The sequence below is a fragment of the Cebidichthys violaceus genome, unplaced genomic scaffold (assembly GCF_023349555.1).
Source record: "Cebidichthys violaceus isolate CVI_PGR_0920_01 unplaced genomic scaffold, fCebVio1.0.p SCAF_108, whole genome shotgun sequence".
NCBI lineage: Eukaryota > Metazoa > Chordata > Actinopteri > Perciformes > Stichaeidae > Cebidichthys > Cebidichthys violaceus.
In genome coordinates this window covers 363,449-390,064 of record NW_027176272.1, presented here as the reverse complement: position 1 = coordinate 390,064, position 26,616 = coordinate 363,449, and the positions used below count along the sequence as shown (strand labels likewise).

At 50.5% G+C, this 26,616-nt stretch overlaps 1 protein-coding gene across 1 annotated transcript; it reads left to right on the top strand.

Moving 5' to 3' along the window:
- Positions 1–23,584: 23,584 nt before the first annotated feature.
- LOC137889156 (mucin-7-like) lies at positions 23,585–24,133 on the top strand (the record flags this gene model as incomplete). Its single annotated transcript, XM_068732838.1, has 1 exon — positions 23,585–24,133. A coding segment is annotated over one exon (549 nt), but the record flags the coding sequence as incomplete, so codon positions are not given.
- Positions 24,134–26,616: the final 2,483 nt, after the last annotated feature.

Here is a 26,616-nt window from a genome sequence, read left to right as displayed (position 1 = left end):
CTAACTCATAAGACTTATTGGTAGAGCTGATTAAAAGTAAGTATAAATCTTTATCAAAAATGTGATACAGTATTGGTTCATGTAGCAATCTCTTTTAGTACTTCTCAATCATGGAGTCAGATAGTAGCACACCTGCTCTAATAGAGCTTCAGTGCTTTGCTTTCAGGCATTTGAGCCTGGTTGATGCTTGTAAACAGTAGCACAGATTGTTGCACCTGCCTGTTCAAGTACTCTGCTTTTTGAGGTACTGCAAATAGACATGTATATTCCATTAGCTCTATCCTGGATAACATCTGCTGAAGAATAGACACAAGAAATTGAAGATGGAATATGAGAAGCAATTTGTCGGTGACGTGTGAAGAAACATGTGGAATTTTTCAGGCAGGGTTCAGTTTTAGCAATACATTCTGAAAATCTGACATGGTTTCTTTTTGTATTGCTTTGACTTTGGGAGACTGAAATTAGGTCTTGTGAAGGGAACTTGGCCATTTGCCAAAACAAATTGATAGTCATTATGCTGAGTGACTTCAATTTGTAAAATTGTTGCTAATCTAGTTAAATATCATATGTTCAAATATAAACACAAGGGGAAAGATATATACAGACACATTTGTATTGCTGCTGATGTTGCTTCATCTATTTAAAAAGTAATAATTGTAATAAGTAATATTGTAATGAGTCATAACTGTAGTGAAAAACATTTTGACATGCTGTGTCTCTGAGAATGTCTCTGTATTGTTTGATTTTCTAGATTCAGAGGAAAACGATATGGGTGTCGGACGGATAGTATCGATTTTCCTGATTCTGATAGGTAAGTTGTTTGACATTAAATCCATTGCATAGGTTAATGATCAATTACAGTTAAAAGTTAAGTTAAGTTGTAGTAAACATCAAAAAAATTATTTAATGTGGAGTTCTTGCCGACATCTCATCAATTGTTTCGTATAAAAATCAGTGTATTATAACAAGAAGATCTTGATCAGTTCAGAAGGAAAAAAGTAACGTGTTTTAATATTCATTTGCAGCACCTACGACTGTGGCAACTACAACAGCCGCACCTACAACTGCTGCACCTACGACTCCTGCAACTACAACAACTGTAGAACCTACAACAGCAGTACCTACAACTCCTGCACCTACAACAACAGCTGCACCTACAAATATGGCAACTACAACAACTGTAGCACCTACAACAGCAGCACCTACGACTGTGGTAACTACAACATCCGCACCTACAACTGCGGCAACTACAACAGTTGCACCCACAACAGCAGCACCTACGACTGTGGCAACTACAACAGCCCAACCTACAACCGCTGCACAGACAACAGTTGCAGCTACAACAGCTGCACCTACGACTCCTGCAACTACAACAACTGTAGCACCTACAACAGCAGCACCTATGACTGTGGAAACTACAACAGCCGCACCTACAACTGCAGCACAGACAACGGTTGCACCTACAACAGCAGCAACTACGACTCCTGCAACTACAACAACTGTAGAACCTACAACAGCAGTACCTACAACTCCTGCACCTACAACAACAGCTGCACCTACAAATATGGCAACTACAACAACTGTAGCACCTACAACTGCTGCACATACAACAGTCGCACCTATAACAGCAGCACCTACAACTCCTGCATCTACAACAACAGCCGCACCTACGACTGTGGCAACTACAACTACATCCGCACCTACGACTGTGGCAACTACAACAGCCGCACCTACAACTGCTGCACAGACAACAGTTGCACCTACAACAGCAGCACCTACGACTGCAGCACCTACAACAACAGTTGCACCTACAACAGCCGCACCTACGACTCCTTCAACTACAACAACTGTAGCACCTACAACAGCAGCACCTACGACTCCTGCACCTACAACAACAGACGTACCTACGACTGTGGCAATTACAACAGCCGCACCTACAACTACTGAACAGACAACAGTTGCACCTACGACAGCAGCACCTACGACTCCTGCACCTACAACAACTGTAGCACCTACAACAGCAGCACCTACGACTGCAGCACCTACAACTACAGTTGTACCTACAACAGCTGCACCTACGACTGCAGCACCTACAACTACAGTTGCACCTACAACAGCTGCACCTAAAACTGCTGCACAGACAACAGTTGCACCTCCAACAACAGCACCTACGACTCCTGCACCTACAACAGCCTCACCTACGACTGTGGCAACTACAACAGCCGCACCTACAACTGCAGCACAGACAACGGTAGCACCTACAACAGCTGCACCTACGACTGCAGCATCTACAACTACTGCCGCACCTACGACTGTGGCAACTACAACAGCCGCACCTACAACTGCTGCACAGACAACAGTTGCAGCTACAACAGCGGCACCTGCGACTGCAGCACCTACAACCACAGTTGCACCTACAACGGCAGCACCTACAACTGCAGCACCTACAACTACAGTTGCACCTACAACAGCTGCACCTACAACTGCTGCACAGACAACAGTCTTACCTACAACAACAGCACCTACGACTCCTGTACCTACAACAATAGCCGCACCTACGACTGTGGCAACTACAACAGCGGAACCTACAACTGCTGCACAGACAACAGTTGCACCTACAACAGCGGCACCTACGACTGCAGCACCTACAACCACAGTTGCACTTACGACTCCTGCACCTACAACAACTGTAGCACCTACAACAGCAGCACCTACGACTGCAGCAACTACAAATACAGTTGCACCTACAACAGCTGCACCTACAACTGCTGCACAGACAACAGTTGCACCAACAACAGCGGCAACTACTATTGCAGCACCTACAACCACAGTTGCACCTACAACGGCATCACCTACGACTCCTGCACCTACAACAACTGTAGCACCTACAACAGCAGCACCTATGACTGCAGCACCTACAACTACAGTTGCAACTACAACAGCTGCACCTACAACTCCTGCAACTACATCTGTAGCACCTACAACAGCAGCACCTACGACTCCTGCACCTAAAACAACAGCCGCACCTACAACTGTGGCAACTACAACAGCCGCACCTACAAATTCTGCACATACAACAGCTGCACCTACGACTCCTGCAACTACAACAACTGTAGCACCTATAACAGCAGCAACTACGACTCCTGCATCTACAACAATAGCCGCACCTACGTCTGTGGCAACTACAACAGCCGCACCTACAACTGCTGCACAGACAAGGGTTGAACCTACAACAGCAGCACCTACGACTGCAGCAACTACAACTACATCCGCACCTACGACTGTGGCAACTACAACAGCCGCACCTACAACTACTGATCAGACAACAGAAGCACCTACGACTGCAGCACCTACAACTTCAGTTGTACCTTCAAAAGCTGCACCTACAACTCCTGCAACTACAACTGTAGCACCTACAACAGCAGCACCTTCGACTCCTGCACCTACAACAACGGTAGCACCTACAACAGCAGCACCTACGACTGCAGCACCTACAACTACAGTTGCACCTACAACAGCTGCACCTACAACTGCTGCACAGACAACAGTTGCACCTACAACAACAGCACCTACGACTCCTGCACCTACAACAATCGCCGCACCTACCACTGTGGCAACTACAACAGCGGCACCTGCGACTGCAGCACCTACAACCACAGTTGCACCTACAACGGCAGCACCTACGACTGCAGCACCTACAAATACAGTTGCACCTACAACAGCTACACCTACAACTGCAGCACAGACAACGGTTGCACCTCCAACAGCAGCACCTACAACTCCTGCACCTACAACAACTGTGGCACCTACAACAGCAGCACCTACGACTGCAGCACCTACAACTACAGTTGCACCTACAACAGCTGCACCTACAACTCCTGCAACTACAACTGTAGCACCTACAACAGCAGCACCTACGACTCCTGCACCTACAACAACAGCCGCACCTACAACTGCAGCACATACAACAGTTGCACCTTCAACAGCGACACCAATGACTGCAGCACCTACAACCACAGTTGCACCTACAACGGCAGCACCTACTACTCCTTCACCTACTACAACTGTAGCACCTACAACAGAAGCAACTATGACTCCTGCACCTACAACAACAGCCGCACCTACGACTGTGGCAAGTACAACAGCCGCACCTACAACTGCTGCACAGACAACAGTTGCACCTACAACAGCGGCACCTACGACTGCAGCACCTACAAAAACAGTTGCACCTACGACTCCTGCACCAACAACAACTGTAGCACATACAACAGCCGCACCTACGACTGCACCACCTACAACGACAGTTGCACCTACAACTGCTGCACAGACAACAGTTGCACCTACAACAACAGCACCTACGACTCCTGCACCTACAACAATAGCCGCACCTACGACTGTGGCAACTACAATAGCCGCACCTACAACTGCTGCACAGACAACAGTTGCACCAACAACAGCGGCAACTACTATTGCAGCACCTACAACCACAGTTGCACCTACAACGGCAGCACCTACGACTCCTGCACCTACAACAACAGTCGCACCTACAACAGCAGCACCTACGACTCCTGCACCTACAAAAACAGCCGCACCTACGACTGTGGCAACTGCAACAGCCGCACCTACAACAGCAGCACCTACGACTGCAGCAACTACAACTACATCCGCACCTACGACTGTGGCAACTACAACAGCCGCACCTACAACTGCTGCAAAGACAACAGTTGCACCTACGACTCCTGCACCTACAACAGCAGCTGCATCTATGACTGTGGCAACTACAACAGCCGCACCTACAACTGCAATACAGACAACAGTTGCACCTCCAACAGCAGCACGTACGACTCCCGCGGCTACAACAACTGTGGCACCTACAACAGCAGCACCTATGACTGCAGCACCTACAACTACAGTTGCACCTACAACAGCTGCACCTACAACTCCTGCAACTACAACTGTAGCACCTACAACAGCATCACCTACGACACCTGCAACTACAACAACAGCCGCACCTACAACAGCCGCACCTACAACTGCAGCACCTACAACAACAGCCGAACCTACGACTGTGGCAACTACAACTGCCGCACCTCCAACTGCTGCACAAACAACAGTCGCACCTACAACAGCAGCACCTACAACTCCTGCATCTACAACAACAGCCGCACCTACAACTGTGGCAACTACAACAGCCGCACCAACAACTGCTGCACAAACAACAGTCGCACCTACAACAGCTGCACCTACGACTCCTGCAACTACAACAACTGTAGCACCTACAACAGCAGCACCTACAACTCCTGCATCTACAACAACAGCAGCACCTCCGACTGCACCAACTACAACTACATCCGCACCTACGACTGTGGCAACTACAACAGCCGCACTTACAACTGCTTCACAGACAACAGTTGCACCTACAACAGCAGCACCAACGACTGCAGCAGCTACAACAACTGTAGCACCTACAACAGCAGCACCTACAACTCCTGCACCTAAAACAACAGCCGTACCTACGACAGTGGCAACTACAACAACCGCATCTACAACTACTGAACAGACAACAGTTGCACCTACGACAGCAGCACCTACGACTCCTGCACCTACAACAACTGTAGCACCTACAACAGCAGCCCCTACGACTGCAGCACCTACAACTACAGTTGCACCTACAACAGCTGAGCCTAAAACTCCTGCAACTACAACTGTAGCACCTACAACAGCAGCACCTACGACTCCTGAACCTACAACAACTGTAGCACCTACAACAGCAGCACCTACAACAGTTGCACATACAACAGCGGCACCTACGACTGCAGCACCTACAACCACAGTTGCACCTACAACGGCAGCACCTACTACTCCTGCACCTACAACAACTGTAGCACCTACAACAGGAACACCTACGACTGCAGCACCTACAACTACCGTTGCACCTACAACAGCTGCACCTACGACTCCTGCAACTACAACAACTGTAGCACCTACAACAGCAGCAACTACAACTCCTGCACCTACAACAGCCGCACCTACGACTGTGGCAAGTACAACAGCCGCACCTACAACTGCTGCACAAACAGTTGCACCTACAACAGCAGCACCTACAACTCCTGCATCTACAACAACAACCGCACCTACAACTGTGGCAACTACAACAGCCGCACCTACAACTGCTGCACAAACAGTCACACCTACAACAGCAGCAACTACAACTCCTGCATCTACAACAACAGCAGCACATACGACTGCAGCAACTACAACTACATCCGCACCTACGACTGTGGCAACTACAACAGCTGCACCTACAACTGCTTCACAGACAACAGTTGCACCTACAACAGCAGCACCAACGACTGCAGCAGCTACAACAACAGTTGCACCTGAAACAGCCGCACCTACGACTCCTTCAACTACAACAAATGTAGCACCTACAACAGCAGCACCTACAACTCCTGCACCTACAACAACAGCCGTACCTACGACAGTGGCAACTACAACAACCGCATCTACAACTACTGAACAGACAACAGTTGCACTTACGACAGCAGCACCTACGACTCCTGCACCTACAACAGCAGCAACTACGACTGCAGCACGTACAACTACAGTTGCACCTACAACAGCTGAGCCTAAAACTCCTGCAACTACAACTGTAGCACCTACAACAGCAGCACCTATGACTCCTGAACCTACAACAACTGTAGCACCTACAACAGCAGCACCTACGACTGCAGCATCTACAACTACAGTTGCAACTAAAACAGCTGCACCTACAACTGCTGCACAGACAACAGTTGCACCTACAACAACAGCACCTACGACTCCTGCACTTAAAACAATAGCCGCACCTACGACTGTGGCTACTACAACAGCCGCACCTACAACTGCAGCACAGACAACGGTTGCACCTCCAACTGCAGCACCTACGACTCTTGCAACTACAACAGCCTCACCTACGACTTTGGCAACTACAACAGCCGCACCTACAACTGCAGCACAGACAACAGTTGCACCTAAAACAGCAGCACCTACGACTGCAGCACCTACAACAACAGTTGAACCTACAACGGCAGCACCTACAACTCCTTCAACTACAACAACTGTGGCAACTACAACAGCCGCACCTACAACTACTGATCAGACAACAGTTGCACCTACAACAGCTGCACCTACAACTCCTGCAACTACATCTGTAGCACCTACAACAGCAGCACCTACGACTCATGAACCTACAACAACTGTAGCACCTACAACAGCAGCACCTACGACTGCAGCATCTACAACTACAGTTGCAACTAAAACAGCTGCACCTACAACTGCTGCACAGACAACAGTTGCACCTACAACAACAGCACCTACGACTCCTGCACCTAAAACAATAGCCGCACCTACGACTGTGGCTACTACAACAGCCGCACCTACAACTGCAGCACATACAACGGTTGCACCTCCAACAGCAGCACCTACGAATCTTGCAACTACAACAGCCTCACCTACGACTTTGGCAACTACAACAGCCGCACCTACAACTGCAGCACAGACAACAGTTGCACCTACAACAGCAGCACCTACGACTGCAGCACCTACAACAACAGTTGAACCTACAATGGCAGCACCTACAACTCCTTCAACTACAACAACTGTAGCAACTACAACAGCCGCACCTACAACTACTGATCAGACAACAGTTGCACCTACAACAGCTGCACCTACAACTCCTGCAACTACATCTGTAGCACCTACAACAGCAGCACCTACGACTCCTGCACCTATAACAATAGCCGCACCTACAACTGTGGCAACTACAACAGCCGCACCTACAAATGCTGAACCTACAACAGCTGCACCTACGACTCCTGCAACTACAACAACTGTACCTCATACAACAGCAGCAACTACGACTCCTGCACCTACAACAACAGCCGCACCTACGTCTGTGGCAACTACAACAGCCGCACCTACAACTGCTGCACAGACAACAGTCGCAGCTACAACAGCAGCACCTACGACTCCTGCACCTTCAACAACAGCCGCACCTACGACTGTGGCAACTATAACAGCCGCACCTACAACTGCAGCACAGACAACGGTTGCACCTACAACAGCAGCACCTACGACTGCAGCAACTACAACTACATCCGCACCTACGACTGTGGCAACTACATCTGCAGCACCTACAACAACAGTTGAACCTACAACTCCTTCAACTACAACAACTGTAGCACCTACAACAGCCCCACCTACAACTACTGAACAGACAACAGTTGCACCTACAACAGCTGCACCTACAACTCCTGCAACTACAACTGTAGCACCTACAACAGCCGCACCTACAACTGCAGCACAGACAACAGTTGCACCTACAACAGCTGCACCTACGACTCCTGTACCTACAACAACAGCCCCACCTACGACTGTGGCAACTACAACAGCCGCACCTACAACTGCAGCACAGACAACGGTTGCACCTACAACAGCAGCACCTACAACTGCAGCAACTACAACTACAGCCGCACCAAAGACGTTGGCAACTACAACAGCCGCACCTACAACTGCTGCACAGACAACAGTTGCAGCTACAACAGCAGCACCTACGACTCCTGCACTTAAAACAACAGCCGTACCTACGACTGTGGCAACTACAACAGCCGCACCTACAACTACTGAACAGACAACAGTTGCACCTACGACAGCAGCACCTACGACTCCTGCTCCTACAACAACTGTAGCACCTACAACAGCAGCACCTACGACTGCAGCACCTACAACTACCGTTGCACCTACAACAGCTGCACCTACGACTCCTGCAACTACAACTGTAGCACCGACAACAGCAGCACCTACAACTCCTGCATCTACAACAACAGCCGCACCTACAACTGCTGCACAGACAACAGTTGCACCTACAACAGCGGCACCTACGACTGCAGCACCTACGACTGCAGCACCTACAACTACAGTTGCACCTACAACAGCTGCACCTACAACTCCTGCAACTACAACTGTAGCACCTATAACAGCAGTACCTACGACACCTGCACCTACAACAACAGCCGCACCTACGAGTGTGGCAACTACAACAGCCGCACCTACAACTGCAGAACAGACAACAGTTGCACCTACAACAGCAGCGCTTACGACTGCAGCACCAACAACAACAGTTGCATTGACAACAGCCGCACCTACGACTCCTTCAACGACAACAACTGAAGCACCTACAACAGCAGCACCTACAACTCCTGCACCGACAACAACAGCCGTACCTACGACTGCGGTAACTACAACTGCTGAACAGACAACAGTTGCACCTACGACAGCAGCACCTACGACTCCTACACCTACAACAACAGCCGCACCTATGACTGTTGCAACTACAACAACCGCACCTACAACTGCTGCACAGACAACAGTTGCGCATACAACAGCAGCACTTACTACTCCTGTACCTACAACAACAGCCGTACTTACGACTGTGGCAACTACTACAGCCGCACCTACAACTACTGAACAGACAACAGTTGCACCTACGACAGCAGCACCTATGACTCCTGCACCTACAACAACTGTAGCACCTACAACAGCAGCACCAACGACTGCAGCACCTACAACTACAGTTGCACCTACAACAGCTGCACCTACAACTCCTGCAACTACAACTGTAGCACCTACAACAGCAGCACCTACGACTCCTGCACCTACAACAACAGCCGCACCTACAACTGTGGCAACTACAACAGCCGCACCTACGAGTGTGGCAACAACAACAGCCGCACCTACAACAGCAGAACAGACAACAGTTGCACCTAGAACAGCAGCACCTTCGACTGCAGCACCTACAACAGTTGCACCAACAACAGCCGCACCTACAACTCCTGCAACTACAACTGTAGCACCTACAACAGCAGCACCTACGACTCCTGCACCTACAACAACTGTAGCACCTACAACAGCAGCACCTACGACTGCAGCACCTACAACTACAGTTGCACCTTCAACAGATGCACCTACAACTGCTGCACAGACAACAGTTGCACCTACAACAACAGCACCTACGACTCCTGCACCTACAACAATAGCCGCACCTACAACTGCAGCAGACACAACGGTTGCAACTCCAACAGCAGCACCTACGACTCCTGCATCTACAACAGCCTCATCTACGACTGTGGCAACTACAACAGCCGCACCTACAACTGCTGCACAGACAACAGTTGCAGCTACAACAGCGGCACCTGCGACTGCAGCACCTACAACCACAGTTGCACCTACAACGGCATCACCTACGACTGCAGCACCTACAACTACAGTTGCACCTACAACAGCCGCACCTACAACTGCTGCACAGACAACAGTTGCACCTACAACAGCAGCACCTACGACTGCAACACCTACAACAACAGTTGCACATACAACAGCCGCAACTACGAATTCTGCACCTACAACAACAGCCGTACCCAAGACTGTGGCAACTACAACAGCCGCACCTACAACTGAAGAAAAGACAACAGTTGCACCTACAACAGCAGCACCTACGACTGCAGCACTTACAACAACAGTTGCACCTACAACAGCCGCACCTACGAATCCTTCAACTACAACAACTGTAGCAACTACAACAGCCGCACCTACAACTACTGATCAGACAACAGTTGCACCTACAACAGCTGCACCTACAACTCCTGCAACTACATCTGTAGCACCTACAACAGCAGCACCTACGACTCCTGCACCTATAACAACAGCCGCACCTACAACTGTGGCAACTACAACAGCCGCACCTACAAATGCTGAACCTACAACAGCTGCACCTACGACTCCTGCAACTACAACAACTGTAGCTCATACAACAGCAGCAACTACGACTCCTGCACCTACAACAACAGCCGCACCTACGTCTGTGGCAACTACAACAGCCGCACCTACAACTGCTGCACAGACAACAGTCGCACCTACAACAGCAGCACCTACGACTCCTGCACCTTCAACAACAGCCGCACCTACGACTGTGGCAACTACAAAAGCCGCACCTACAACTGCAGCACAGACAACGGTTGCACCTACAACAGCAGCACCTACGACTGCAGCAACTACAACTACATCCGCACCTACGACTGTGGCAACTACAACAACAGTTCAACCTACAACTCCTTCAACTACAACAACTGTAGCACCTACAACAGCCCCACCTACAACTACTGAACAGACAACAGTTGCACCTACAACAGCTGCACCTACAACTCCTGCAACTACAACTGTAGCACCTACAACAGCCGCACCTACAACTGCAGCACAGACAACAGTTGCATCTACAACAGCGGCACCTACGACTGCAGCACCTACGACTGCAGCACCTACACCTACAGTTGCACCTACAACAGCTGCACCTACAACTCCTGTACCTACAACAACAGCCCCAACTACGACTGTAGCAACTACAACAGCCGCACCTACAACAGCAGCACAGACAACGGTTGCACCTACAACAGCAGCACCTACAACTGCAGCAACTACTACTCCTGTACCTACAACAACTGTAGCACCTACAACAGCAACACCTGCGACTGCAACACCTACAACTACCGTTGCACCTACAACAGCTGCACCTACGACTCCTGCAACTACAACATCTGTAGCACCTATAACAGCAGCAACTACGACTCCTGCACCTACAACAACAGCCGCACCTACGACTGTGGCAACTACAACAGCCGCACCTACAACTGCTGCACAAACAACAGTCGCACCTACAACAGCAGCACCTACAACTCCTGCATCTACAACAACAGCCGCACCTACGACTGTGGCAACTACAACAGCCGCACCTACAACTGCTGCACAAACAGTTGCACCTACAACAGCAGCACCTACAACTCCTGCATCTACAACAACAGCAGCACCTACGATTGCAGCAACTACAACTACATCCGCACCTACGACTGTGGCAACTACAACAGCCGCACCTACAACTGCTTCACAGACAACAGTTGCACCTAAAACAGCCGCACCTACGACTCCTTCAACTACAACAACTGTAGCACCTACAACAGCAGCACCTACAACTCCTACACCTACTACAACAGCCGTACCTACGACAGTGGCAACTACAACAACCGCATCTACAACTACTGAACAGACAACAGTTGCACCTCCGACAGCAGCACCTACGACTCCTGCACCTACAACAACTGTAGAACCTACAACAGCAGAACCTACGACTGCAGCACCTACAACTACAGTTGCACCTACAACAGCTGAGCCTACAACTTCTGCAACTACAACTGTAGCATCTACAAGAGCAGCACCTACGACTCCTGAACCTACAACAACTGTAGCACCTACAACAGCAGCATCTATAACTTTAGCACCTACAACTACAGTTGCAACTACAACAGCTGCACCTACAACTGCTGCACAGACAACAGTTGCACCTACAAAAACAGCACCTACGACTCCTGCACCTACAACAATAGTCGCACCTACGACTGTGGCTACTACAACAGCCGCACCTACAATTGCAGCACAGACAACGGTTGCACCTCCAACAGCAGCACCTACGACTCTTGCAACTACAACAGCCTCACCTACGACTTTGGCAACTACAACAGCCGCACCTTCAACTGCAGCACAGACAACGGTTGCACCTACAACAGCAGCACCTACAACTTCTGCACAGACAACAGTTGCACCTACAACAGCTGCACCTACGACTCCTGCAACTACAACTGTAGCACCTACAACAGCAGCACCTAAAACTCCTGCATCTACAACAACAGCCGCACCTACAACTGCTGCACAAACAACAGTCGCACCTAAAACAGCTGCACCTACGACTCCTGCAACTACAACAACTGTAGCACCTACAACAGCAGCAACTACGACTCCTGCCCCTACAACAACAGCCGCACCTACGACTGTGGCAACTACAACAACCGCACCTACAACTGCTGTAAAATCAACAGTCGCACCTACAACAGCAGCATCTACAACTCCTGCATCTACAACAACAGCAGCACCTACGACTGCAGCAACTACAACTATATCCGCACCTACGACTGTGGCAACTACAACAGCCGCACCTACAACTGCTGCACAGACAACAGTTGCACCTTCAAAAGCAGCACCTACGACTGCAGCACTTACAACAACAGTTGCACCTACAACAGCCGCACCTACGACTCCTTCAACTACAACAACTGTAGCACCTACAACAGCAGCACCTACAACTCCTGCACCTACAACAACAGCCGCATCAATGACTGTGGCAACTACAACAGCCGCACCTACAACTGCAGCACAGACAACAGTTGCACCTACAACAACAGCACCTACGACTCCTGCACCTACAACAACTGTAGCACCTACAACAGCAGCACCTACGACTGCAGCACCTACAACTACAGTTGCACCTACAACAGCTGGACCTACAACTCCTGCAACTACAACTGTAGCACCTACAACAGCAGCACCTACGACTCCTGAACCTACAACAACTGTAGCACTTACAACAGCAACACCTACGACTGCAGCACCAACAACTACAGTTGCAACTACAACAGCTGCACCTACAACTGCTGCACAGACAACAGTTGCACCTACAACAGCGGCACCTACGACTGCAGCACCTACGACTGCAGCACCTACAACTACAGTTGCACCTACAACAGCTGCACCTACAACTTCTGCAACTACAACTGTAGCACCTACAACAGCAGCACCTACGACTCCTGCACCTACAACAACAGCCGCACCTACGAGTGTGGCATCTACAACAGCCGCACCTACAACTGCAGAACAGACAACAGTTGCACCTACAACAGCAGCACCTACAACTGCAGCACCTACAACAACAGTTGCATTTACAACAGCCGCACCTACGACTCCTTCAACGACAACAACTGTAGCACCTACAACAGCAGCACCTACGACTCCTGCACTGACAACAACAGCCGTACCTACGACTGTGGTAACTACAACAGCAGCACCTACAACTGCTGAACAGACAACAGTTGCACCTACGACAGCAGCACCTACGACTGTGGCAACTACAACAACCGCACCTACAACTGCTGCACAGACAACAGTTGCACCTACAACAGCAGCACCTACGACTGCAGCACTTACAACAACAGTTGCACCTACAACAGCCGCACCTACGACTCCTTCAACTACAACAACTGTAGCACCTACAACAGCAGCACCTACAACTCCTGCACCGACAACAACCGCTGCATCTATGACTGTGGCAACTACAACAGCCGCACCTACAACTGCAGCACAGACAACAGTTGCACCTACAACAACAGCACCTACGACTGCAGCACCTACAACTACAGTTGCACCTACAACAGCTTCACCTACAACTCCTGCAACTACAACTGTAGCACCTACAACAGCAGCACCTACGACTCCTGAACCTACAACAACTGTAACACTTACAACAGCAACACCTACGACTGCAGCACCAAAAACTATAGTTGCAACTACAACAGCTGCACCTACAACTGCTGCACAGACAACAGTTGCACCTACAACAGCGGCACCTACGACTGCAGCACCTACGACTGCAGCACCTACAACTACAGTTGCACCTACAACAGCTGCACCTACAACTCCTGCAACTACAACTGTAGCACCTACAACAGCAGCACCTACGACTTCTGCACCTACAACAAAAGCCGCACCTACGAGTGTGGCATCTACAACAGCCGCACCTACAACTGCAGAACAGACAACAGTTGCACCTACAACAGCAGCACCTACAACTGCAGCTCCTACAACAACAGTTGCATTTACAACAGCCGCACCTACGACTCCTTCAACGACAACTGTAGCACCTACAACAGCAGCACCTACGAATCCTGCACCGACAACAACAGCCGTACCTACGACTGTGGTTACTACAACAGCCGCACCTACAACTGCTGAACAGACAACAGTTGCACCTACGACAGCAGCACCTACGACTCCTGGACCTTCAACAACAGCCGCACCTACGACTGTGGCAACTACAACAGCCGCACCTACAACTGCAGCACAGACAACGGTTGCACCTACAACAGCAGCACCTACGACTGCAGCAACTACAACTACATCCGCACCTACGACTGTGGCAACTACAACAGCCGCACCTACAACTTCTGCACAGACAACAGTTGCACCTACAACAGCCGCACCACCAACTCCTTCAACTACAACAACTGTAGCACCTACAACAGCCGCACCTACGACTGCAGCACCTACAACTACCGTTGCACCTACAACAGCTGCACCTACGACTCCTGCAACTACAGCTGTAGCACCTACAACAGCAGCACCTACAACTCCTGCATCTACAACAACAGCCGCACCTACAACTGCTGCACAAACAACAGTCGCACCTAAAACAGCTGCACCTACGACTCCTGCAACTACAACAACTGTAGCACCTACAACAGCAGCAACTACGACTCCTGCACCTACAACAACAGCCGCACCTACGACTGTGGCAACTACAACAACCGCACCTACAACTGCTGCACAAACAACAGTCGCACCTACAACAGCCGCACCCACAACTCCTCCATCTACAACTGTAGCACCTACAACAGCAGCACCTACAACTCCTGCATCTACAACAACAGCTGCACCTACAACTGCTGCACAAACAACAGTCGCACCTAAAACAGCTGCACCTACGACTCCTGCAACTACAACAACTGTAGCACCTACAACAGCAGCAACTACGACTGCAGCAACTAAAACTACATCCGCACCTACGACTGTGGCAACTACAACAGCCGCACCTACAACTGCTGCACAGACAACAGTTGCACCTACAACAGCAGCACCTACGACTGCAGCACTTACAACAACAGTTGCACCTACAACAGCCGCACCTACGACTCCTTCAACTACAACAACTGTAGCACCTACAACAGCAGCACCTACAACTCCTGCACCTACAACAACAGCTGCATCTATGACTGTGGCAACTACAACAGCCGCACCTACAACTGCAGCACAGACAACAGTTGCACCTCCAACAACAGCACCTAAGACTGCTGCACCTACAACAACTGTAGCACCTACAACAGCAGCACCTACGACTGCAGCACCTACAACTACAGTTGCACCTACAACAGCTGCACCTACAACTCCTGCAACTACAACTGTAGCACCTACAACAGCAGCACCTACGACTCCTGAACCTACAACAACTGTAGCACTTACAACAGCAACACCTACGACTGCAGCACCAACAACTACAGTTGCAACTGCAACAGCTGCACCTACAACTGCTGCACAGACAACAGTTGCACCTACGACTCCTGCACCAACAAAAACAGCTGCACCTATGACTGTGGCAACTACAACAGCCGCACCTACAACTGCAGCACCTACGACTGCAGCACCTACACCTACAGTTGCACCTACAACAGCTACACCTACGACTCCTGTACCTACAACAACAGCCCCACCTACGACTGTGGCAACTACAACAGCCGCACCTACAACTGCAGCACAGACAACGGTTGCACCTACAACAGCAGCACCTACAACTGCAGCAACTACAACTACAGCCGCACCTAAGACTTTGGCAACTACAACAGCCGCACCTACAACTGCTGCACAGACAACAGTTGCACCTACAACAGCTGCACCTACGACTCCTGCAACTACAACAACTGTAGCACCTACAACAGCAGCAACTACGACTCCTGCACCTACAACAACAGCCGCACCTACGACTGTGGCAACTACAACAGCCGCACCTACAACTGCTGCACAGACAACAGTTGCACCTACAACAGCAGCACCTACGACTGCAGCACCTACAGCAACAGTTGCACCTACGACAGCCGCACCTACGACTCCTTCAACTACAACAACTGTAGCACCTACAACAGCAGCACCTACAACTCCTGCACCTACAACAACAGCTGCATCTATGACTGTGGCAACTACAACAGCCGCAACTACAACTGCAGCACAGACAACAGTTGCACCTCCAACAACAGCACCTACGACTCCTGCACCTACAACAACTGTAGCACCTACAACAGCAGCACCTACGACTGCAGCACTTACAACTACAGTTGCACCTACAACAGCTGCACCTACAACTGCTGCACAGGCAACAGTTGCACCTACAACAGCGGCACCTACGACTGCAGCACCTACGACTGCAGCACCTACAAATACAGTTGCACCTACAACAGCTGCACCTACAACTCCTGCAACTACAACTGTAGCACCTACAACAGCAGCACCCACGACTCCTGCACCTAAAACAACAGCCGCACCTACGAGTGTGGTTACTACAACAGCCGCACCTACAACTGCTGAACAGACAACAGTTGCACCTACGACAGCAGCACCTACGACTCCTGGACCTTCAACAACAGTCGCACCTACGACTGTGGCAACTACAACAGCCGCACCTACAACTGCAGCACAGACAACGGTTGCACCTACAACAGCAGCACCTACGACTGCAGCAACTACAACTACATCCGCACCTACGACTGTGGCAACTACAACAGCCGCACCTACAACTTCTGCACAGGCAACAGTTGCACCTAAAACAGCCGCACCACCAACTCCTTCAACTACAACAACTGTAGCACCTACAACAGCCGCACCTACGACTGCAGCACCTACAACTACCGTTGCACCTACAACAGCTGCACCTACGACTCCTGCAACTACAACTGTAGCACCTACAACAGCAGCACCTACAACTCCTGCATCTACAACAACAGCCGCACCTACAACTGCTGCACAAACAACAGTCGCACCTAAAACAGCTGCACCTACGACTCCTGCAACTACAACAACTGTAGCACCTACAACAGCAGCAACTACGACTCCTGCACCTACAACAACAGCCGCACCTACGACTGTGGCAACTACAACAACAGCACCTACAACTGCTGAACAAACAACAGTCGCACCTACAACAGCAGCACCTACAACTCCTGCATCTACAACTGTAGCACCTACAACAGCAGCACCGACAACTCCTGCATCTACAACAACAGCCGCACCTACAACTGCTGCACAAACAACAGTCGCACCTAAAACAGCTGCACCTACGACTCCTGCAACTACAACAACTGTAGCACCTACAACAGCAGCAACTACGACTGCAGCAACTACAACTACATCCGCACCTACGACTGTGGCAACTACAACAGCCGCACCTACAACTGCTGCAACTACAACTGTAGCACCTACAACAGCAGCACCTACAACTCCTGCATCTACAACAACAGCCGCACCTACAACTGCTGCACAAACAACAGTCGCACCTACGACTCCTGCAACTACAACAACTGTAGCACCTACAACAGCAGCAACTACGACTGCAGCAACTACAACTACATCCGCACCTACGACTGTGGCAACTACAACAGCCGCACCTACAACTGCTGCACAGACAACAGTTGCACCTACAACAGCGGCACCTACGACTGCAGCACCTATGACTGCAGCACCTACACCTACAGTTGCACCTACAACAGCTACACCTACGACTCCTGTACCTACAACAACAGCCCCACCTACGACTGTTGCAACTACAACAGCCGCACCTACAACTGCAGCACAGAAAACGGTTGGACCTACAACAGCAGCACCTACAACTGCAGCAACTACAACTACAGCCGCACCTAAGACTTTGGCAACTACAACAGCTGCACCTACAACTGCTGCACAGACAACAGTTGCACCTACAACAGCAGCACCTACAACTCCTGCACCTACAACAACAGCTGCATCTATGACTGTGGCAACTACAACAGCCGCAACTACAACTGCAGCACAGACAACAGTTGCACCTCCAACAACAGCACCTACGACTCCTGCACCTACAACAACTGTAGCACCTACAACAGCAGCACCTACGACTGCAGCACTTACAACTACAGTTGCACCTACAACAGCTGCACCTACAACTGCTGCACAGGCAACAGTTGCACCTACAACAGCGGCACCTACGACTGCAGCACCTACGACTGCAGCACCTACAAATACAGTTGCACCTACAACAGCTGCACCTACAACTCCTGCAACTACAACTGTAGCACCTACAACAGCAGCACCCACGACTCCTGCACCTAAAACAACAGCCGCACCTACGAGTGTGGTTACTACAACAGCCGCACCTACAACTGCTGAACAGACAACAGTTGCACCTACGACAGCAGCACCTACGACTCCTGGACCTTCAACAACAGTCGCACCTACGACTGTGGCAACTACAACAGCCGCACCTACAACTGCAGCACAGACAACGGTTGCACCTACAACAGCAGCACCTACGACTGCAGCAACTACAACTACATCCGCACCTACGACTGTGGCAACTACAACAGCCGCACCTACAACTTCTGCACAGGCAACAGTTGCACCTAAAACAGCCGCACCACCAACTCCTTCAACTACAACAACTGTAGCACCTACAACAGCCGCACCTACGACTGCAGCACCTACAACTACCGTTGCACCTACAACAGCTGCACCTACGACTCCTGCAACTACAACTGTAGCACCTACAACAGCAGCACCTACAACTCCTGCATCTACAACAACAGCCGCACCTACAACTGCTGCACAAACAACAGTCGCACCTAAAACAGCTGCACCTACGACTCCTGCAACTACAACAACTGTAGCACCTACAACAGCAGCAACTACGACTCCTGCACCTACAACAACAGCCGCACCTACGACTGTGGCAACTACAACAACAGCACCTACAACTGCTGAACAAACAACAGTCGCACCTACAACAGCAGCACCTACAACTCCTGCATCTACAACTGTAGCACCTACAACAGCAGCACCGACAACTCCTGCATCTACAACAACAGCCGCACCTACAACTGCTGCACAAACAACAGTCGCACCTAAAACAGCTGCACCTACGACTCCTGCAACTGCAACAACTGTAGCACCTACAACAGCAGCAACTACGACTGCAGCAACTACAACTACATCCGCACCTACGACTGTGGCAACTACAACAGCCGCACCTACAACTGCTGCAACTACAACTGTAGCACCTACAACAGCAGCACCTACAACTCCTGCATCTACAACAACAGCCGCACCTACAACTGCTGCACAAACAACAGTCGCACCTACGACTCCTGCAACTACAACAACTGTAGCACCTACAACAGCAGCAACTACGACTGCAGCAACTACAACTACATCCGCACCTACGACTGTGGCAACTACAACAGCCGCACCTACAACTGCTGCACAGACAACAGTTGCACCTACAACAGCGGCACCTACGACTGCAGCACCTATGACTGCAGCACCTACACCTACAGTTGCACCTACAACAGCTACACCTACGACTCCTGTACCTACAACAACAGCCCCACCTACGACTGTTGCAACTACAACAGCCGCACCTACAACTGCAGCACAGAAAACGGTTGGACCTACAACAGCAGCACCTACAACTGCAGCAACTACAACTACAGCCGCACCTAAGACTTTGGCAACTACAACAGCTGCACCTACAACTGCTGCACAGACAACAGTTGCACCTACAACAGCAGCACCTACGACTCCTGCACCCAAAACAACAGCCGTACCTACGACTGTGGCAACTACAACAGCCGCACCTACAACTACTGAACAGACAACAGTTGCACCTACGACAGCAGCACCTACGACTCCTGCTCCTACAACAACTGTAGCACCTACAACAGCAGCACCTACGACTGCAGCACTTACAACTACCGTTGCACCTACAACAGCTGCACCTACGACTCCTGCAACTACAACTGTAGCACCTACAACAGCAGCACCTACAACTCCTGCATCTACAACAACTGCCGCACCAACAAGTGCTGCACAAACAACAGTCGCACCTAAAACAGCTGCACCTACGACTCCTGCAACTACAACAACTGTAGCACATACAACAGCAGCAACTACGACTCCTGCACCTACAACAACAGCCGCACCTACGACTGTGGCAACTACAACAACCGCACCTACAACTGCTGCACAAACAACAGTCGCACCTACAACAGCAGCACCTACAACTCCTGCATCTACAACAACAGCAGCACCTACGACTGCAGCAACTACAACTACATCCGCACCTACGACTGTGGCAACTACATCAGCCGCACCTACAACTGCTGCACAAACAGTTGCACCTACAACAGCAGCACCTACAACTCCTGCATCTACAACAACAGCAGCACCTACGATTGCAGCAACTACAACTACATCCGCACCTACGACTGTGGCAACTACAACAGCCGCACCTACAACTGCTTCACAGACAACAGTTGCACCTAAAACAGCCGCACCTACGACTCCTTCAACTACAACAACTGTAGCACCTACAACAGCAGCACCTACAACTCCTACACCTACTACAACAGCCGTACCTACGACAGTGGCAACTACAACAACCGCATCTACAACTACTGAACAGACAACAGTTGCACCTCCGACAGCAGCACCTACGACTCCTGCACCTACAACAACTGTAGAACCTACAACAGCAGAACCTACGACTGCAGCACCTACAACTACAGTTGCACCTACAACAGCTGAGCCTACAACTTCTGCAACTACAACTGTAGCATCTACAAGAGCAGCACCTACGACTCCTGAACCTACAACAACTGTAGCACCTACAACAGCAGCATCTATGACTTTAGCACCTACAACTACAGTTGCAACTACAACAGCTGCACCTACAACTGCTGCACAGACAACAGTTGCACCTACAAAAACAGCACCTACGACTCCTGCACCTACAACAATAGTCGCACCTACGACTGTGGCTACTACAACAGCCGCACCTACAATTGCAGCACAGACAACGGTTGCACCTCCAACAGCAGCACCTACGACTCTTGCAACTACAACAGCCTCACCTACGACTTTGGCAACTACAACAGCCGCACCTTCAACTGCAGCACAGACAACGGTTGCACCTACAACAGCAGCACCTACAACTTCTGCACAGACAACAGTTGCACCTACAACAGCTGCACCTACGACTCCTGCAACTACAACTGTAGCACCTACAACAGCAGCACCTAAAACTCCTGCATCTACAACAACAGCCGCACCTACAACTGCTGCACAAACAACAGTCGCACCTAAAACAGCTGCACCTACGACTCCTGCAACTACAACAACTGTAGCACCTACAACAGCAGCAACTACGACTCCTGCCCCTACAACAACAGCCGCACCTACGACTGTGGCAACTACAACAACCGCACCTACAACTGCTGTAAAATCAACAGTCGCACCTACAACAGCAGCATCTACAACTCCTGCATCTACAACAACAGCAGCACCTACGACTGCAGCAACTACAACTATATCCGCACCTACGACTGTGGCAACTACAACAGCCGCACCTACAACTGCTGCACAGACAACAGTTGCACCTTCAAAAGCAGCACCTACGACTGCAGCACTTACAACAACAGTTGCACCTACAACAGCCGCACCTACGACTCCTTCAACTACAACAACTGTAGCACCTACAACAGCAGCACCTACAACTCCTGCACCTACAACAACAGCCGCATCAATGACTGTGGCAACTACAACAGCCGCACCTACAACTGCAGCACAGACAACAGTTGCACCTACAACAACAGCACCTACGACTCCTGCACCTACAACAACTGTAGCACCTACAACAGCAGCACCTACGACTGCAGCACCTACAACTACAGTTGCACCTACAACAGCTGGACCTACAACTCCTGCAACTACAACTGTAGCACCTACAACAGCAGCACCTACGACTCCTGAACCTACAACAACTGTAGCACTTACAACAGCAACACCTACGACTGCAGCACCAACAACTACAGTTGCAACTACAACAGCTGCACCTACAACTGCTGCACAGACAACAGTTGCACCTACAACAGCGGCACCTACGACTGCAGCACCTACGACTGCAGCACCTACAACTACAGTTGCACCTACAACAGCTGCACCTACAACTTCTGCAACTACAACTGTAGCACCTACAACAGCAGCACCTACGACTCCTGCACCTACAACAACAGCCGCACCTACGAGTGTGGCATCTACAACAGCCGCACCTACAACTGCAGAACAGACAACAGTTGCACCTACAACAGCAGCACCTACAACTGCAGCACCTACAACAACAGTTGCATTTACAACAGCCGCACCTACGACTCCTTCAACGACAACAACTGTAGCACCTACAACAGCAGCACCTACGACTCCTGCACCGACAACAACAGCCGTACCTACGACTGTGGTAACTACAACAGCAGCACCTACAACTGCTGAACAGACAACAGTTGCACCTACGACAGCAGCACCTACGACTGTGGCAACTACAACAACCGCACCTACAACTGCTGCACAGACAACAGTTGCACCTACAACAGCAGCACCTACGACTGCAGCACTTACAACAACAGTTGCACCTACAACAGCCGCACCTACGACTCCTTCAACTACAACAACTGTAGCACCTACAACAGCAGCACCTACAACTCCTGCACCGACAACAACCGCTGCATCTATGACTGTGGCAACTACAACAGCCGCACCTACAACTGCAGCACAGACAACAGTTGCACCTACAACAACAGCACCTACGACTGCAGCACCTACAACTACAGTTGCACCTACAACAGCTTCACCTACAACTCCTGCAACTACAACTGTAGCACCTACAACAGCAGCACCTACGACTCCTGAACCTACAACAACTGTAACACTTACAACAGCAACACCTACGACTGCAGCACCAAAAACTATAGTTGCAACTACAACAGCTGCACCTACAACTGCTGCACAGACAACAGTTGCACCTACAACAGCGGCACCTACGACTGCAGCACCTACGACTGCAGCACCTACAACTACAGTTGCACCTACAACAGCTGCACCTACAACTCCTGCAACTACAACTGTAGCACCTACAACAGCAGCACCTACGACTTCTGCACCTACAACAACAGCCGCACCTACGAGTGTGGCATCTACAACAGCCGCACCTACAACTGCAGAACAGACAACAGTTGCACCTACAACAGCAGCACCTACAACTGCAGCTCCTACAACAACAGTTGCATTTACAACAGCCGCACCTACGACTCCTTCAACGACAACTGTAGCACCTACAACAGCAGCACCTACGAATCCTGCACCGACAACAACAGCCGTACCTACGACTGTGGTTACTACAACAGCCGCACCTACAACTGCTGAACAGACAACAGTTGCACCTACGACAGCAGCACCTACGACTCCTGGACCTTCAACAACAGCCGCACCTACGACTGTGGCAACTACAACAGCCGCACCTACAACTGCAGCACAGACAACGGTTGCACCTACAACAGCAGCACCTACGACTGCAGCAACTACAACTACATCCGCACCTACGACTGTGGCAACTACAACAGCCGCACCTACAACTTCTGCACAGACAACAGTTGCACCTACAACAGCCGCACCACCAACTCCTTCAACTACAACAACTGTAGCACCTACAACAGCCGCACCTACGACTGCAGCACCTACAACTACCGTTGCACCTACAACAGCTGCACCTACGACTCCTGCAACTACAGCTGTAGCACCTACAACAGCAGCACCTACAACTCCTGCATCTACAACAACAGCCGCACCTACAACTGCTGCACAAACAACAGTCGCACCTAAAACAGCTGCACCTACGACTCCTGCAACTACAACAACTGTAGCACCTACAACAGCAGCAACTACGACTCCTGCACCTACAACAACAGCCGCACCTACGACTGTGGCAACTACAACAACCGCACCTACAACTGCTGCACAAACAACAGTCGCACCTACAACAGCCGCACCCACAACTCCTCCATCTACAACTGTAGCACCTACAACAGCAGCACCTACAACTCCTGCATCTACAACAACAGCTGCACCTACAACTGCTGCACAAACAACAGTCGCACCTAAAACAGCTGCACCTACGACTCCTGCAACTACAACAACTGTAGCACCTACAACAGCAGCAACTACGACTGCAGCAACTAAAACTACATCCGCACCTACGACTGTGGCAACTACAACAGCCGCACCTACAACTGCTGCACAGACAACAGTTGCACCTACAACAGCAGCACCTACGACTGCAGCACTTACAACAACAGTTGCACCTACAACAGCCGCACCTACGACTCCTTCAACTACAACAACTGTAGCACCTACAACAGCAGCACCTACAACTCCTGCACCTACAACAACAGCTGCATCTATGACTGTGGCAACTACAACAGCCGCACCTACAACTGCAGCACAGACAACAGTTGCACCTCCAACAACAGCACCTAAGACTGCTGCACCTACAACAACTGTAGCACCTACAACAGCAGCACCTACGACTGCAGCACCTACAACTACAGTTGCACCTACAACAGCTGCACCTACAACTCCTGCAACTACAACTGTAGCACCTACAACAGCAGCACCTACGACTCCTGAACCTACAACAACTGTAGCACTTACAACAGCAACACCTACGACTGCAGCACCAACAACTACAGTTGCAACTGCAACAGCTGCACCTACAACTGCTGCACAGACAACAGTTGCACCTACGACTCCTGCACCAACAAAAACAGCTGCACCTATGACTGTGGCAACTACAACAGCCGCACCTACAACTGCAGCACCTACGACTGCAGCACCTACACCTACAGTTGCACCTACAACAGCTACACCTACGACTCCTGTACCTACAACAACAGCCCCACCTACGACTGTGGCAACTACAACAGCCGCACCTACAACTGCAGCACAGACAACGGTTGCACCTACAACAGCAGCACCTACAACTGCAGCAACTACAACTACAGCCGCACCTAAGACTTTGGCAACTACAACAGCCGCACCTACAACTGCTGCACAGACAACAGTTGCACCTACAACAGCTGCACCTACGACTCCTGCAACTACAACAACTGTAGCACCTACAACAGCAGCAACTACGACTCCTGCACCTACAACAACAGCCGCACCTACGACTGTGGCAACTACAACAGCCGCACCTACAACTGCTGCACAGACAACAGTTGCACCTACAACAGCAGCACCTACGACTGCAGCACCTACAGCAACAGTTGCACCTACGACAGCCGCACCTACGACTCCTTCAACTACAACAACTGTAGCACCTACAACAGCAGCACCTACAACTCCTGCACCTACAACAACAGCTGCATCTATGACTGTGGCAACTACAACAGCCGCAACTACAACTGCAGCACAGACAACAGTTGCACCTCCAACAACAGCACCTACGACTCCTGCACCTACAACAACTGTAGCACCTACAACAGCAGCACCTACGACTGCAGCACTTACAACTACAGTTGCACCTACAACAGCTGCACCTACAACTGCTGCACAGGCAACAATTGCACCTACAACAGCGGCACCTACGACTGCAGCACCTACGACTGCAGCACCTACAAATACAGTTGCACCTACAACAGCTGCACCTACAACTCCTGCAACTACAACTGTAGCACCTACAACAGCAGCACCCACGACTCCTGCACCTAAAACAACAGCCGCACCTACGAGTGTGGTTACTAC